Raw genomic sequence first — 18,698 nt, forward strand, 5'->3', positions numbered from 1 at the left:
CAGTCCCAGATTTTCATGAATAAATTGTTAGCTGAATATGAACAGTAACCGCCACTTAAATAACTGCACAGACAGAATTTTTATATAAGCTAATTAAATGTTATACTTGTTCAGTAACCTCAATTTTTCTCCCTGTACTTTAATACTACCAATTTGTCCACTTACCCATACCATTTACACTTCTAACAATGCATTTAGGTTTAAATTTGCACTAAACCAGAGCAACCAATCAGCAGTTAGCTTTTATATGTGTAACATTAGTTATTGATTCAGAGCCTTTTGGCTGTGTTCACTAGATACCAATGTACGAAGTGGGGCTTAAATACCCCCCCCCCCCTCTAGGTCAGTCTCTTGAAGACTGAGTTGCTATGTGTCCCCGATGCTGCCCCCACCTAGGGTATCAGAAAATGCACTGATGTAGGGATGCCACCATGTGCACAGAGTAATGCAGGGAGTGCCACATCTTTTCCTATGCCTTAGTGTTTGGCCAGGGCAACGACAATTTGAATACCTCCCTCTGAAAAAGCATTACCTATATGACACTATATATTATGGCGTCAGAGGTTGGGGATGTCAAGAGGTCCGGCAAAAAGGAACCTGAAAACCCTTATCACTTTCTGGGAACTTATGGCTCCTGGGGATGGAGAGAAACAGGGCTCTTTACCTTTAGGGAAAGGTCCAAACACCGAAGGCCCCCCACACAGTCACTGCACTGGGTGAATGAAGCACACACCTCGGGCTTCAATAAAAATAAGTGTTCATATGACAATGATCGCAAATGGCTCATTTATTGCTACAGATTAATGCAAATTTGCAGCTAAATTCAATATTAAGGTTCATCTACATGAATGTATTTCCGCTCTACGTTCCAAACCGAACCTAACTCATTGAACCTAACTCACCCGAAAATCATTGAGAAATAGTACAGTAGAGAGATTCATTGGCCTCTGTGTTGGGCCTCCTCTGCTGTTCACATAGACAGCAGTGGTAAAAGGTGCTCGGAGAAGGCCGTGAGAGAATAGTGCTTACATCTCATGGCAACCTCTGAGCTGCGTATATCACTGCCATCCATGAACGCAGCTTAGGCAAATGCCCATGTGGAAGAACCCATAGCGCATCTATATGTCTATGTGCTTAGCAATGTTCAATGAAGTGTTAAAATCAAATTTTAATATTGCATACCTGCTACTCAGGGGCAGGCTCGGCTGGGGGGAAGGGGAGGGGGGTGTCTGCCCCCCGGGCCTGTCCCAAAGTGGGCTACCTTGGGCTGGCTCACTGGGCCACCTGCATTTTTCCTCCTTTAAAATGTTCCTAATAGGCTGCTAAGTCGAGTCTTGCCCCCGGGCTAAACTTTGCCAGCCCTTCCCTGCACTTCCCACAATGACAATGCTAATGGGACAAAGAGGGAAGGCACTTAAAGCTTAGAATTATTGGAGGTACAAAAATATAACTTGTATAAGATATATAAACAGTGGGAGTATTTACAATACCAATATACAAAGTTAAGTTGTGCAGTAACCCATTGCAGCTAAACTACATAGCTTTGAGAGTGCAAGTTACACAAAAAAAGATTTTTCTACAATACTTGGGGTTATGCTTGTCAGGATAAGGTTTTTTTCCAGTAATTTGTAGTCCAATGTCTATTATATACTAAATTAAATATAAAAATGAACTTGTACTTTTGCACCCTGCCCCTGACATTCCCATTCTTATAAAGCAGTGTTCCTCACAATGACTATAGAAGTAAACATTATTTGATCATATGTCTATGACATATTTTTTAACAATAACAGTAACACTTTTAAGATGTTTCCAGATATGAAATCTGATACCTGTACTATCTGATTGGTTGATATGGGTTTTTGCACATTTGTTGGTAAATAACCCTTTTGGTACATAAAGTACATGCCACAGTAAGCTTCCAAAAACAATTTAACAAAATGCATATAACTATAGAAGCTACAAGTGACATGACTAAAATGTAGACATATTTGTTAAGATGTGTATAAGAGTGACCCCCAACATAAATAATAATATATAGAAAATAAAGTATTGCATAGTTGCCTACTCCTCAGGAATGTCCGGGAGACCCACATTTTTAGGAGTTCTCCCGGGCTCCCTTGGAGAGCAGGACAACATCCCGGGTCCAGCTCACCTTGTTTGTGAAGTGGGTGGGGGCGTGGCTAAATGCGTCATCCTGGCACGCCCTCACCCACTAATAGACTGAAATGGGCAAAGACTGACATGGGACATGGCCTAACGGCACAATTCACATGGCCACGCCCGCAAGATGGACCCCCCTCCCAGACAACTGGCTGCAAAAGTTGGTAGGTATGAAGTATTGGCACTCTAAAAAAAAAAATAAACCCATAAAATACACCTGCCCAATAAATTAAGCTTAAAGCCTGTCCTTATTCCTGCTAATTATTCAGGTCACATATACTCATATTAGGTTTACATTTGTACTGTATATACTACTTGTATTTTTGTATTTTTAGTCACTGTCAAGTCGTATATGACATAAAAATTGTTTGGGTATTTTGTTGCCACTATAAACCCCAGGGAAGTATTAAACAGCAATAGCAAGTATTATAATGCTGATAATAATAATAAGAATAGTGCATTAAGGGTTAATAAATAATGTAACACCAACATTGGAAATGTTCATTTGTAATAAAAAAAAATTGTCTGCCTGGAAATGTGGATATATGCCTTTATGGCAGGATTCTAGAAATAGAAAAGCATCAGAGTCTGTAGCAGACTGAGAAATCTGAGGTGAGAGGGAGGTTAGGTGTATCCATGTGCAACAGTCAGTTGGTTAGATGAAGATGGAATTTCTGTTCCTATGATCTCCCACAGGAAACAGACGTGAGTGCAGATACCTACAATTTATTAAGATATACAGCAAGAGAAGAGTAGTATCATGTTGTGGATCACTTTAGTTGGTGTAATACACCACCGTAATCTCTGCTAAGACTATAATATTGTAATTTACCATCATTCCCCAGGATATATTTCTAATGATCCTTGAGCAGACTATTTGTGTTCCCCTGACATCCCTAAATCGTGGGTTATTTGAAAATACAATCATGTTTACAAAATGTGTGAACATAACAACATTATAGTTTGTATACTGGACACAACTAATGGGATTTATGTTATAGTCTAGGGAAATAAAAAAAAAACACACTTATTATTGGAAAAACAAGATAATTATTTTCCTTCAATACAACTTGCTGATGTTCATAATCTAAGACAAGTAAGAGAATATTACATTTTTATATTTGATTATCTGTATCTCTGAGAGCTTGCTTAGTCTTCAGGAATTACTTATACCCCTTTCATACTGCACCAAAATCCCAGGTTTTTCCTGGGTCGAGCTGAAACGACCCCGGTCTTGGTGCAGTATGAATGGTACAAGTCCAAAATCCCGGGTCTAAAAACCCGGGTCTTCAACCCGGAATTTATCAAGGGGTAATTCCCGGGTCGCACCCGGGTCGCCTGCACTATGAATGGTGCAACCCAGGTTGAGAAAACATGCTGATTGGCTGTCTGCCTGTCTCTGGAGGATGATGTCATCGTTGGAAGCCCGTGGAACATTGTAGAAGCTTTCTAGGTGAGATGGTGGATGATGGTCTCAAGCTAAAGCTGAAGCAGAAGCGTTTTTGTACAGAGAAAATTGCTTTTATTAGTTTGCAAAAACAGTGTTTATACAGCAATAATGACACACTGGATGGAGGAAGAGGTGTGTGAGCTGCTGAATGTCAGAGGGGAGGAAGAAATTAGAAGGCAAGTGACTGGGACTGTGAAGGATGCCACAGTGTACTACAACATCGCCAAAATACTCACTCAACGTGGCATAAAGAGGACACAGCAACAAGTCCTGAACAAATTGAAGTCCCTGAAGAAGCAGTACACTAAAGTCCATGACCACAACAGGCGCAAAAGTGGCGCTGAAAGAATGGACTGGCCCTTTTATGACCAGTGCAATATGGTCTTTGGACATTCTCCTCTGACAAATCCAATTGCACTGTCATCTTCTAGCAATGTGGATGCGGCTATACCAACACCACCAGAGAGCACACAGACAAGCAAGACCGCAACCATAATAATAGAAGATTCTATTGAAGACACCCCAGAACTAGAGTGCTCTGCCACAACAGATGACACCAACATGTCTTGGGAGGAATTGAACGATTCACAGCCATTCCCTGCTGCGCAAGTCGTTACAGAGACTTCGCAAGAAACGCATCCAGAACCAGTGCCAGTGTCAAAGTCTACGCCAAGTCCCAGTTTACGCTCCAACAGTAAGTATCTTTAATAATCTCACATAATAACCAACCATATCTACATACATATATATCTACATAATTTAAAAAAAACCAAAAAAACTGTATAAACAAAAGTCCCTAAAACAGAGAACTATATCAACCGAATGCAAGCCAAATACCAATAAATATATCTACATAACGAAAAAAATAAATAAAAAAATGTTTGAACATAACTGTCAAAAAAATAGAAGTATATCAACATAAATGCAAACCAAACACTAATGTTTCTACATAATTTTAAAAAGAGAACTATATCAACAAAAAGCCCAAAAGACAAATATAATACACTCCAAAGTATTAAAACATTAACACGCATGTGTTGCAGTGCAAAACTACTGAGCAAGAGGGAGGAGGCCTCAAGCACATATCAGCTTACAACACTGCTTTTTTGTTCTGCCACATTATATATTCTAATGTATGTTTTACTGTGTTTTTTCTACGTACAGTTTACAACGTTCCAAAAAAACGCAAAAGGCTCAACAAAATGGACCAAGCAACTAAAACAATGACAACTGTCATGATGGATCAACTGCGGGAGATGGACAGCACCATGAGGGAACACGAGAATACACAACTGCAGCGTTTCATGGACAATGAGGGGGAACTGCAGGACTCTTTCCTCATGCAAATCATGAACATGCAGGAATGCGTGTTACGCGAAAATCGTGAGTGTATTATGGGATTCATGGACAGACTCCTCTCACGGGTGCAGGCACCTCCTTCAAGTCCTTATTATTATGACGGACATTATCCTATGTACCAGCGGGGGCAACCCATGTTAGGCAACAATAACCCTCCAAACCCGGTACACAATACACAACATGCTCAACCTATGGGTAACCCCAACATAGAATACCCACCAGGTTATCCACTCCAAACCACTCCACCACCAGAAATGCCACAATATAGGCAATTGTAATAATCATGTTTTATGGTCAAATGTTTCACTGTTAATTGTTATCATGTCTGTTACGTGTGATCTGGAATCACACCGTTAGCTTCTCATATATATATATATAACCTGAAAAGCAAATTTGCACTTACTGTTTGGGCACATTTGTGTCTTGGGTTTACTACTTATTTTTTTCTACATGCAAGTAAGCACTTTTATATTGTGTCATTTTATATTTTTTTGTGAAGAGACATATGAGGAAATATGTACAAAACAAAATACAATATGTGAAATAAACATATATTTTTTAATTTTACATTTGTGTGGTACATTCAAACAAGTTAGGACAAATTGGCAGTGAGTGTGGTCCTAATAAGTTCAGCAGAGGTATTGGTGCGCTCTCCTTCAAAAGTACTGGAGTCCACTGACAGCACTGGCATTTCAGATTCCTGCACATTCCACTCAGGTAGAAATTGGTCTTTTTGAATTTCACAAATGTTATGTAAAATACAGCAGGCAGCAACCACGTGGGGCACAAGCTTGGTGTCAATGTCAATGCGCTTCAATACACAGCGCCAACGTCCTTTCAAGCGCCCAAAAGCATTTTCCACCACCATCCGAGCCGAGCTGAGGGTATGTGTAAAACGGATCTGTTCCTGAGACAGGTGATGTTGCTGAGTGAACCCCTTCATCAGCCAGCGCCTCAAAGGGTAAGCAGCATCCCCAATGATGTGTACCGGTATCTCCACACCATCAACAAACGTAGATTTCTGTAAATAAAAACATGCAGTTTCACGTCACCATGTTTAAAATATTGGTCAAATAACGCAGTACACTTGGTACTATATGGTGAAAATGCATTTTGCAAGTGTTACATCTGTATATAAAAAGGGGCAGTAAATACATACAATATTGATAGCAAACAATAGTATATAAGCTTCAATTACAAATACATCATACAACATTACACAGATATTTACCTCTCTAGGGAACAGCCAGCCATCTTGTCTTTCCTCAGCAATTTGGTAAAGGTCCGAATTTGCTAGAACTCTGGCGTCATGGGAACGTCCAGGCCACCCAATGAAAACATCTGTGAAACTAACATTAAAAAAAAAACATATATAAATATGTTTTACAATACGCATTACACATGGCACAGTCACATACAAAAAAAACATAAAAAATGCTTACCAATAGTTGTGGTCAACCACAGCCTGCAGAATGATAGAATGCCAGCCTTTGCGATTGTAGTAATCCGCATGGTTGTCTGTGGGGGCAATGATGGGGATGTGTGTCCCGTCTATGGCTCCAGCCCACTGTGGAAACCCACGCTTCAGGAATCCTGCAATTGTATCATCCAGGCGCTGACCTTGTGGTAAGGAGATGAAGCGATGATACAGGGCTTCCAGCAAAGCCGTGGTGACTTCATGCACTAGAGTGCACACCGTGGATATCCCCACTCCAAACAAGCAGGAGATTGTCCGGTATTCTCCAGGGGTAGCATACCACCACAACACAATAGAAAGGCGCCTACATGGTGGAATAGGTTTCCCAAAGTTAGTGGCGTTCCTGGAAAGTGCTGGGGTTATAAGGTCCAGCACATAGTTAAATGTCCCACGTGACATTCTGAAGTGTTGCATCCACTACTGTTCCTCAAACGCTTCCACAGTAGACCAGAAAGCTTTTCCGTGGCTACGCTCTCTGGCACGCATGGTTCGGTTACTGGCAGCACTGAATCTCAAAATTGAGGCGATGCTGGCCCTGAGAAACGCTCTCCTCCTGCGCATATACAGACACCGAGTTTTCTTCTGTTGTGCCATAAACTTCGCCTTTCTCCTCCTGAACTGGGACTGTGCAAGAGTGCACAGTGTCAGCAGCTGCAGCAAACTCTCATTTGCTGCATAAAACATCAAAAAAATACTAGTAAACATGAACTCTGGGCTACACAAAAGTGAGTCGTCGGCCATGATGAAAAGTAATGTGGTAAACAATCACCACCCACTTTAGCATCATCTTTATGCGTCAACAAACCAGTCACCTTTCAATGACATCACCGTTTTTCAGCCAATGAAAAGTGCTCTGGTGATGACTCCCACAAATTGCCAGGGCACAGACTTGTGCAGTATGAATGGGGTCAACTCGGGAAATTCCCGGGTCCGAGGGGGTCCGAGGTGCAGTATGAATGGTGTTTCTGAGCTGGGACGCTCCGAGACCCTCCAAAAACCCGGCTTCAAAAACCTGGGATATTGCAGGGGCGGCAGTATGAAAGTGGTATAATTGGTTGTATATATCCATACTGCCTACACACCCAGAGGAGGGCTGGGGCAGAGGGGAGGCTGGTACAGTTTGAGCATTTTGGGGACGCCTGTGCCCACAAACTGTTTGGAAATGCTTGTTGGCCAAGATCAAGGCAGATGGTGCTTCCTGGGCGCACACTGCTTGCTGTAAAGATATTATGAGCAGGCAAGCAGCATTGTCTGTCTGCTTCTCTGCCGACAGTATGTGACCACATTGTTACTGGGTATGACAGACTTCTCCTATGCCCAGCAGACGGCTGCTAGCACACTGATTAGTGGATGGTATGATAACGCCACCATAAAGCTGGGGTCTGATATTTGTTTTTTCCATCAATAACTTTTATTGAAGCTTTTCAAAGGCATATAAAGGGGTAGAGAAAGCAAAAAGGGAGGTAAAATAAAGGGTACACAGAAAATTCTCACACCCATAGGGGGAGTGTAGTGGTAGTTTCTCACAAGAAACAACGCAGTAATAATAGATGGAAAGAGAGAAACATACAATGAAACACAGCAAGGTAAAGAAGTACATTAGGGGAAGCAAGATCTCCACTATGAGGAGTCTGGTATGTAACGTATCAGTCAGGTTGAGGTGATTCAATTAAGGTCGCGGGTGATAGGGTCAGGGAGGAGGTTGGAGTACCTCGAGCCACATCCGCACCATTAGTAATATACTCATGACACTTGAACCATTTCATAATGCGAGCAGATGCACATGTGGAATAGGGCATATTGTCCCCATATCAAAGCTTTACTGGATCTTAGCAAGGATTCGAGATAAGGAAGGGGGGAGGTAACTTCCAGTTCTGGGCTATCGCAGCTCTGGCAGCTATTAAAATGTGACCCAAGAGGTATCTGTCATGTTTGGGGACAGAGGATGGGTAGACATGAAGGAGAGCTAAAGCTGGCTTGGGGTCAACAGAGACACCAAGCACGACAGAGATTAGTGCAAAAACTTCTCTCCAAAGCGGTTGGATGGAGGGGCAAACCCATAAGGTATGGAAGACATCGGCCACCTGAGTACCCAGGTGCCAACGATATTTGGATTGGGACAGCCAAATAGTGTGTAGCCTATCGGGTGTGAGGTACAGAAGGTTTTAAAGTTTTGACTTGCAATTCGGTGTGGTTAATGCATGTGGACATATGATGGGAGGTGGAATAGATGGTTTCCCATTGTTGTGGGGTAAAGGTCAAGTGAAGGTCTGACTCCCAACAGAGCTGAGCAAGAGCCTTAGGAAAGGGGACTAAGGAATGGAGGTGTGGTCTGGTTTTCATCACTACATAGATCAGGGCGGATCTAGAAAAATGCTGTACCCGGGGCGATTTAGGGGGAGGCGATTTAGGCCCCGCCCCTTTCTAACATCTTAGGCTGCTGACGGCAGGTCCGTCCAGCCGTGATAGGCAGGGACAGTTTTAAACACAGTCAGAGCAGCCGGGCAGCACACTGTCCCTGCCTGTCACGGCTGGACGGACCTGCACATACTGTGCAGCCGTCGGCAGCAAGTGTCTGCTAGGGGGGGGGCGATCGCCCCAATCGCCCCCCCCCTGGATCCGCCACTGACATAGATGAGGGTGAAAGGGAGATGTATGAGAATGACACCATATTACTACATAGATTAGGGTGGGAGGAAAACAAAATACAAGCCAGGAACACGGAACTGTGGGACACTTTTAGGAGGTTTACAGAAATTAAAATCAAGAATGGGCGCTGATGTGTCACCAGAAAGCAGCCCAAGTTAACATATAGCGAGCCACCTGCTCCCCAAAGACATATAGCAATAAAAAAGGGTAACTCACAGCGCTGAATGGTTCACATACATAAATGCCAGCATCTAACATGGATAGCTGTAACATAAAAAATATACATAGAGCAGTACAGTCTCAACATATTATGGAGATAAATAGGATATCTATCAAAGGTGATCCCTCTTCCACAATGTGTTCTGGGTGGCGGATTAATGGATAACCACGTGTGGGAATCCCCGAAGGGTATGTGCTTACAAGATGGTTTCTTTAAAATCTGCACATCAAACAAATTACTGGTGAAGAATACGAGATCCTTTGGTGTTGTAGTTGTCAGCAGAAAACCATGTGTACAAAAGATAAAATCATGGCATAATACCGTTTATTGCAAAATGATACAATGTATCTAAAACGCAGAAATGGTCTGCTTCTAGGAGCGTACCTCACAGCGGAATAAAAACAGCAAATGGGTATTAAAGATGGATTCAATGACCCCCACGACAGACAATTCTCAAAGCTGCAACATTCCTCCGGTAGTCCTAAACGATAGTCACCCCTGTTGAATCAACGCGTTTCAAATCCAATGGATTCTTTATCAAGATCTTGATGTTAGATGCTGGCATTTATGTATGTGAACCATTCAGCGCTGTGAGTTACCCTTTTTTTTATTACTTTTAGGAGGTTCCTTTAAAAGAACCTCCATTATAGCTGATTATTTGTGCTGCAAGAAATGAATATAGGGTGAAGATGAGGAGGTTAGTAATGATGATTGTCTTTGATTATGAGGGTAAGCTGGTTTAAGATCTTTTAATGGAGTTTGTTATGATTAAAGGACTCTTTTTATGAGGTTGAGGAAGGTAGTGAGAGAGTTAATGAATATGTTTGGAATTAATTTTTGATATGGCATTTCATTAATGATGGGGATGAGGGAGCTATTGATTATAACTGGGTTAATTGTGTTGAATGGGTTATTTTGATGTATTATGAGGTGACGTAAATTAATGATGAGGGGAATGATAAGGGAGATAATGATTATAAGGGGTTTCATTTTACTGTTGGTTGTTAATTGATGATGGGGAGGCTGATGTTGATAAAGTTGATATTTGTGTGCTACATGAAAAAACAGTATTTAACTTATGTGTAAATCAGAATACTAATTTGCACCCCTTGCATTGTAACATGGTTTTGTCCAGGAGACTTAAATAAGAAGTTTCTTAAGTTAAGATCCTTAATGAATCAGGTAGTAGGTTATGATGAGGCAGAGATATGTGAGGAGGTTAATGACCGAGAAGAGGATTAACTGGAGGGTGGGCTTAATAATTATTATTATTAGGTGATTTGACTATTTTTTTCATATATATATATATATATATATATATATATATATATATAAAAAGATGTCTCACTAGACTCTTAATTTAGCCCTCGTCTTAAGAGCCGTCCGCCCCAAAAAAAGCCAGGATCTGCTTGAATCGAGAGAACAAAATGTCAAACTCTGTGATTTTTGGTTATTTATACATTTACAAGGACGACAATACATTTGTTTACATAATGATTTGCTTATAAAGCTTATCTCCAGTTGTATTTAAACTTATTTTTTTATAATCAGTATTAGTTTTGTAGACCACACATCATGCAATAATTAAAAATTGACCCAATAATGCTGCACGAAAATGATCTGATCAATATCAATTGGATAATTTTTGAGCATGTCTACTCAACTTAATGGAGAGGTATTTTAGGAGCCCTGTATACATAAGTCTATCTATCTATCTATCTATCTATCTATCTATCTATCTATCTATCTATCTATCAATCTGTCAAATATACACTCACCACCCTTTTCCGTGTGGGATTGGTGGAAAGACGACGCCTGTCAAAAATTCCAAAATGGCGTTCATCATAGGGAAAACAATAAAAAAACAAATAATACCACAATCACACAGATCATTTGAAAATGACTGATATCCCACATACTAGTACACTAATTCCAAGTACATCCTCCGTATACATTGCCTGACATTTCTCACCTCAAGCACAGAAAACTGCTACAAACTACGGTTGTTACTAGACCATAAACATGTAATATCATGTAAATGATGTTTGCTTATAGTTTCCAATTTAAAAACATAGCAAAATTGAAAAATAAAAATAATGACTGCAACCAAAAACATAAACATACCTCCCAATTTCAATTAGTATTAAAAACACATACAATTTTACTTCAAATGCTATTCAATCTTCTTTCTAAATTCATTAGAAAATGGACTGTAATCAAGCAATTGCTATTAGCAATAAGATGCTATTCGGAATAAAATGTACTCTGATGTTGCCATTATTGATTTTATTTCTGCATGGAAACAAATGACATCCATTCTCCCTCTCCTTTGGCAATATTCAGAATGGGAAATGTTTGTTTTTAAAAGGATCTTAGTATTTTAGTCAAGTCAATTATGCACCAAAGGCTCCACTCATGATAAAATGTCAAAGAAAACTGTTTTCATTAAGAAAGTTCTTAAAAGCTATCTGTGCAAATATCAGTTTTGAGAAACTTTCATGCAGTCAGGTTACTGAAATCTTATTCTGTATACATTGAAATATTCATCATAAAACAAGTTTAGGAAAGTATATTAGCAGATATGATCCTTCTGTGAGAGGATGGACTTACTCAGCATCAGCTTTTGAGGGGGTGCGTTAGATGGGGGGTAGAGAGATCTGGGGGTAAATTTATCAAGCTGAGGGTTTGAAAAAGAGGAGATGTTGCCTGCAGCAACCAATCAGATTCTAGCTATCAATTTGTAGAATGTACTAAATAAATGATAACCAGAATCTGAGAAGTTGCTATAGGCAACATCTCCACTTTTTCAAACCCGCAGCTTGATAAATTTACCCACTGGAGTGATGATATGGAGAACCTGAGAGAAAAGATAGAGGGAGAATTGTAGGGGTGAGTGAGAAGGGGGCAATGGGAGTACCAATGGTGAAACCCCCTCCTGTTAAATAGTGGTGCCTATAATAGATATCGCACAGGAACCCTGCAGTTGCAAGGGTTGGCATTAGGCTTACTATGACACCACACTTTTGGGAGTTTGCTGTCAGGCAGAAGTGCTAACCACATAGCTTGCTGCCAAATATTGATATTATTTTGAAACTACCATGTTGGTGGTTGGAGTGAAACTAACTGGTACCACAGCTGGTAAATGATGCATCCACACTAAGTACAATTTTGTTTTTTATATTAACTCACTGAAGTCCACCTAAAACCAAAAACATAGTTTTTGGTAGAGTTATTTAATCCCCAAACTTCCTATACAGTATTCATTTTTTACAGCATCTGAAAACAGCAGTTTTGACTGATACTTGGATAGTGATGTTACATTTTCATATTCAAGGTTATTTTACATAGCAAATATGGTAATCGAGTACATATGTCATCAAGCAGATGGTGTCTCACAACTGATTGCAATCAAAACAAGTGCAGCAAATTCTAATTTACTATACACTTTTATTACTGGATACAAACGTATACATATGCTTTAAAATAATAACATTATTTGAAATAATGTTGTCCACATATATACTGTAAAATTCTAAGCAAAAATGTTCTTTTTTACAGCAACATTTCAGTTATTTAGTTTTTTACTATATAGCTTTGGACATCAGATATTTCTAGTATTCCGACACAATACAGTTAAAAAAAATAGAAGCACAGTAAAGACACTGAAAAGAGGCAAAACCCTCAGGCAGAGGTTTATCACAAACTCAGATATAGGCAGAGCAGAATGCAAACAGGTCAAGTGATTTACATACGCAGCAGTATGTCACATGAAAGGAAACAGACAATATAATGCTTTGCTAATTTGGCAAAAAATAAAATGAATTTTTGATTTGTGAATGAAATGATTAGTGATATATCAGTCAGTACATTGATTAGAGCAATGCAATTAACAATGGCTTGCTTCATCCATAAACATCTTATAGATTGCTATGTACATCTATCACCCGTGGATGTCAGCTTGTATGGTAATTAAGCATAAGCATGAATTTTTTTTTTATATTATATTAAATCAATGCATACTGGACCCTGTAAACATTTAAAAAAACAACAATCTATGTTTATCTATAATTTTTTATATATATCCAGTTCTTGTATTAAAAATTATTGCCGGTTAAATATATTTAAAAAAATATCCCATACACATGAGAACAATCGATAATTTAAGACAAGTCTTATGGGTTTAAAAAAAATAAAATTTATTTTTAACCATCTTTATTTATATATACAGATGGCTAAAAATTTTGTCACCTTTGCACTTTTGTTTAAATAACATACAATTTTCTCTAAATATTAGATACAATTTATGTAAGTATTTGCTCTCCACTATTGCTTTTCGGTTAATATACAGAACCTTTGTTTTTTGTATACTAAATATACTTTTAAATCAGAAAATTAAAGGAAATGACATTGACAAAATTATTGACACCATAGATTTAATACTTTGTAGCACAGCCTCTAGTCAAAATAACTGCAATCAACCACTTCCTATAGCTATGGATGAGCTTCCTGCACCTCTCTTTGAGTTTGGTCCACTCTTCTAGCGCTGCTCCAACTTTCCCAGAATTCAAGGTGTCTTCTCCCAATTGCAGTATTCAGATCTATTCACAAGTTTTCAATGGGATTTAGATTTGCAGTCATTGCTGACCACTTCAGAGCAATCCAGTATCTTGTCTTGAACCATTCCTGGGAGCTTTTTGAAGTGTGTTAGGGTTACTGTATTTCTGGAAATACATGACCTTCGACAGAGATCCATCTCTCTGGGTTCAACGTTGTACTCCAAAATGTCCTGGTATTCTCCAGATTCCACAATGTACAGGTTTATGGTACCTACTGCCAGAGGCAGCACAGCAACCTCAACATATCACTGATCCTCCTCTGTTGTGTTCCTTTACTTTAAAAAGTTTATTTTGCTTTCTGGGAACATAGCAATGATGTGCTTTACAAAAAAAAAATCTAATTCTGTCTCATTTATCCCTGGTCACTCTCCCAGAAGGATTTTTGCTTGTTCAGATGTGTTCTGACAAGCTCCAGTCAGGCTTTTTTTATGTCTCTCTCCACAGTGGGACCCTCCTCGGCCTCCTAATATGTAACCCCTTTCACTGAGTCGGCGACGTATGATGCAAGTTGAAACTGTCATACCTTATGTCTGACGATCAGCTTGAATCTGTTTGGCAGTTACTCACCATTCCAAAAATCCTGTGGTGCAAACTTTTATCAAATTTTCTCTTGCAGCCGCTTCCAGGGAGAGTGGCTCCAGATCCCCGTGGGCCTCGCATTTCTTGATAAAATTACATATGGTGGAAGGTGGAACCTCATGGTTTCTGGAGATTGATTTTTAGCCTGGAGATTGTTCATGCTGGACTACAGTCTTCTGCCTGACCTCCTAAGACAATTCTCTGCCCTTCTTTCTTTCCTAATCCTCATTGCGGTAAACACAGTGGACCTGATTCATCAACGTACGTTTCTTTAAAAAAGCACGTAAATCGGCTCTGCGTACTCCCAAATTCAATAGGGAACAGATCTTAAGAAATGTGCGCTGATGAATTCGGGTGTAGGTCTGCTGTGCTCTACTATACAAAACACTGCAGGATATGTACAATACCTATGTCGATTATAAATTCACAAAAGAACACACAGAAAAGGAAATATGTATAGAATTAATGTCACCTCATGGTAATATAGGCATTACAGATAAAACAGCAAAAAAAGGTGGTTTTTTTTAAAAAAAAAAAAAAATTCCCTTGAAATACATTTATTAGGACGTTATTAAGGTCTACAGAACATAAAATACATTTTTAAGGTTGCTCCTGATTGCAAAAACGTTATAGCATGCATATGAGACTGTTATCACTAGTACTCAGGACTTAGACTAGCCCTGTAGCTGGAGCAAGAGATACGGCAGAAAAACAAGTAACTCTGACATGGCCAAAGCTGGATTTGGACATGGCTGCGTGCGGTTCTAGGCATGCGTAGTGTGATTTTGTGTATGTTACGCTCAAAAACGTCAGATACGTGCCTTGATAATTCAGGCCCAGTGACACAAAACAGGAGAAGTCCTTTTCTTTATACAATCTCATGGACTGAATGACTTTTATATTGCTGACGCCTGCAACTCACCACAGGTGAATTCAGTTCCAAAGTTAAGGAGAATCACATGTTCTACTAATTTCTAACTACTTCTAAAAGGTATCGATAATTTTGTCCAAGCCGTTTAAAGATTTCTGTGAGGAATAAACATATCAATTTTTTTTGCTTTTTCCACTGAAAACCAAAGACATAGATATGTGGAAACCAATATATGTTTTAATTGCAGCAATTTTCAGCAATTTTCTAGAAGAAATGGTGCACCTTGTCCGTGAGGCTATACTGGTTATGCAATTGCAGTATTTTTTCTCTGACATTCTTTGCAAGGTTACAGCACAATATTTTGTTGATCTAGTAAGCTTCCTTTTTAAATACAACTCCGCACCTGCAGTTTGAAGAGTATGAACCGTTCTAATCAAATAAGCTATGCATAATATAAGTATTTAGTAGGGTTTTTTTTTTATATTTGTAGGTATCAATGAGTGAGTATTGTCAATAAAATACCAGCCACATACATTAATAGAGTGGCTTTAATAGTCAGAATTTACTGTCTTTATTACCATATTTTAGCAAGATGACCTGTACAAAACTCATATTGCTTTTAAAATAAGTAACATTTTAATGAACTGTTTATAAAAGTATATTCATAATGCAATGTAAACCTGATTAATGCAAATGTGTCTAATAACTCTTACTTTTTGCAACCAGGAACAGACCAAACTGTTGTTGTAGTACAATTCCCAGCCTCATACATCCCAAAAATCACAATTTCAGTTCAATTGTTCAAATTTGAAATGAATGGGGTGGAGGAATTGTGGGTTTGGGCAGATAGGAATGGGGCTTATTGTTTCCTGAATTTTTGCTTTTACATGTGGACAAGCACTGCAGGCCAGGGTCTAGATTTACTAAGCTGCGGGTTTGAAAAAGTGGGGATGTTGCCTATAGCAACCAATCAGATTCTAGCTGTCATTTTGTAGAAGGTACTAAATAAATGACAGCTAGAATCTGATTGGTTGCTATAGGCAACATCCCCACTTTTTCAAACCCACAGCTTAGTAAATATAGCCCCAGATGTTATTTAACAGCAGGAGAACCTTAAGTTGCAAACTGAAAAGCACAATGTTGCAGTAACTGCTTAAAGCAGACTTTTCAATGCGGGAACCAAATAATATTTAGGTATAAACTAAAAGAACCAAAATTTAGAGTCTCACTACTCATGTTGTATCATTTTTATTTTACTGCTATCTACAAATTTAGTATTATTGTTTAAAATAGAAGAAATACTAAACTAGGGTCTTGTACAAAATAATATTAAAATATGATTAGTAATGATTATATTAGAAAGTATACCTACAACTAGGTAGTTTTGCAAAGAGAGGGCAGGAGCCCTACAACTGATGCATCAAACCAATAGATTAGGAACCCCTGGTTAAGATAAAAGTGATCAACATAAATGCAGAAACAGTATTTTTATCTACTAGTAAATTTGTTTCAGATCATTACTTTACCTTCTAAAGGATATAAACTGTATAAACAATATAGGAAAACATACCTTATTGTCTCAATTTGCTTAACAAGTAAACTTCAACTGGCTAGTTAAAATGTAACTGTACATACCTATGCAAGAAACTCTTTCAGTGGTTATTTGCATTTGCCTTTGTGGCTCCATATCATGATGAAGAAAGGACTTGGATCTACTACTTCCTATGGATAAAATCAGGATCAGCGACAGACACAGAGGAATGACAGGCCTAAGCCCCCTCATCTTCTAGATCTCTGCCAGTCAGTACAGTCACAGATCTGCTGCTGCCGTAGTACAGAACTTGTCAGGTGACTAACTGAAGGAAATCCTCACACAAAAGAATACTGTGCAGACTACTAGTTAGTTAAACAACTTTCAGGAAACCAGTAAGTGAATAGATTGTAGGCTTCTTACAAGCTACAACAAAAATAAGTAAACAAAACACAAATGTCCCTTAGAAGGACAGGCAAAAAAATGACTTGACAGATATAAAGAAAAACAACAGTGAGCGTTGCTTCACTTCTTCCTGTCACCATCGGCGTTATCTATGTCACAAGTCTCCACTGTTATCACACATGAGTGAGAGAGAAGGGAAATTGCCTGTTCTACTTGTCATGTTTTATTAGTATGGGGGAGGGACCTGTGGTCAGTCTGCATCCACATTAACCAGTAGTTTCCAAAAATGTATGACTAAAGTAGAATGTGTTTTTTCTAACAAAATCATTTCCTGGTATAGTGTGACAAAAGAAATGAACTCAAACAGAAGTCGAGGCTGGGGATATTCTTGATGGGAATTTTTTTTTCCGATCAGTTATCTATAGGGTAGAACATTTTTAGTTTTAGAGTGACATTTACTGACGTGTGGTTTTCTTAAGCCTCAGGTTTTACAGCAATTGTCAAACTGACGGATTTACTAAAGGCCAAAACACTGAAAAACTTTGTTTTTCAAAATGCCAACTTTGACATTACTGTCCTGATTTTTTTTAATGTAAATAATACAAAGTCTGATGTTGATCACGCTGCAGGTTACCAAATTGCGGGAAATCTGTCAACAAAAATGTGGGGGTTGTGATAGGCAAGATAGCTCCAGCCATAAGCTGTTTGAGCTCTCTGGATTGTGTCAGTAATTAAAAAAAAGGGAAATAAATGTAAACAAAACCCACCCGCCCCTTCTCTAATAGCTTGTGCTACTCAGCATCAGGCAGGTCCTTCAGGGGTGATCCAAGCAAATGTGCCCACTTATTGTTAAAAATGCTCCCTTATTATTATAATAAATTAATTGTACCTAATTAGTAATATCATAAATTAACTGAACCCCCTTAATATTAGAATATATTAATTCGGCTTCCTTAGTAATATAATAAGTGAACTAGTGTACAGAGAAATGCAGGGTAAAACCTCCAGTTGTCTCCTACTGTACCCACAACATGTTTGATGCTGAGCACCACAGTGGCAATAACACACCTACTGAGACAGACTCTAAACCCTGTAGATTGGAGAATAGTTGGAAAATCACCCACAGAAAGCACCAATGAGCCGGTTCACTGGTTGTCCTTCCTTGGGCCACTTTTGGTAGGTACCAGGGCTGTACTGGGACTAAAAATCAGCCCTGACATTTAAAACACAGAGGCCTACCTGCTGTGGGCTCTGTGCACAATATTGTTGCAAGCTGAAGTGGCGTTGCTGGTGCAGTCCAACATAAAGCATCAGCACAAACTTGTGTATCACACTTTGTTCATACACGACAACTCTCCCAGAATGTTCATGAGACTGC

General features: G+C 39.1%; 1 protein-coding gene across 1 annotated transcript in view; it reads right to left on the reverse strand.

Annotated features, from left to right (window-relative positions):
- Nucleotides 1–17,502, reverse strand: part of AOAH (acyloxyacyl hydrolase) — a 104,890-nt gene extending 87,388 nt beyond the window's left edge. Inside the window, exon 1 of the mRNA XM_075212562.1 lies at nucleotides 17,020–17,502. Coding sequence (XP_075068663.1) covers nucleotides 17,020–17,167 — 148 coding nt within the window. The 5' untranslated portion in view covers nucleotides 17,168–17,502. The remainder of the gene's footprint in view (nucleotides 1–17,019) is intronic.
- Between the last annotated feature and the right edge of the window lie 1,196 nt (nucleotides 17,503–18,698).

The sequence above is a fragment of the Mixophyes fleayi genome, chromosome 5 (genome assembly GCF_038048845.1).
Source record: "Mixophyes fleayi isolate aMixFle1 chromosome 5, aMixFle1.hap1, whole genome shotgun sequence".
NCBI lineage: Eukaryota > Metazoa > Chordata > Amphibia > Anura > Limnodynastidae > Mixophyes > Mixophyes fleayi.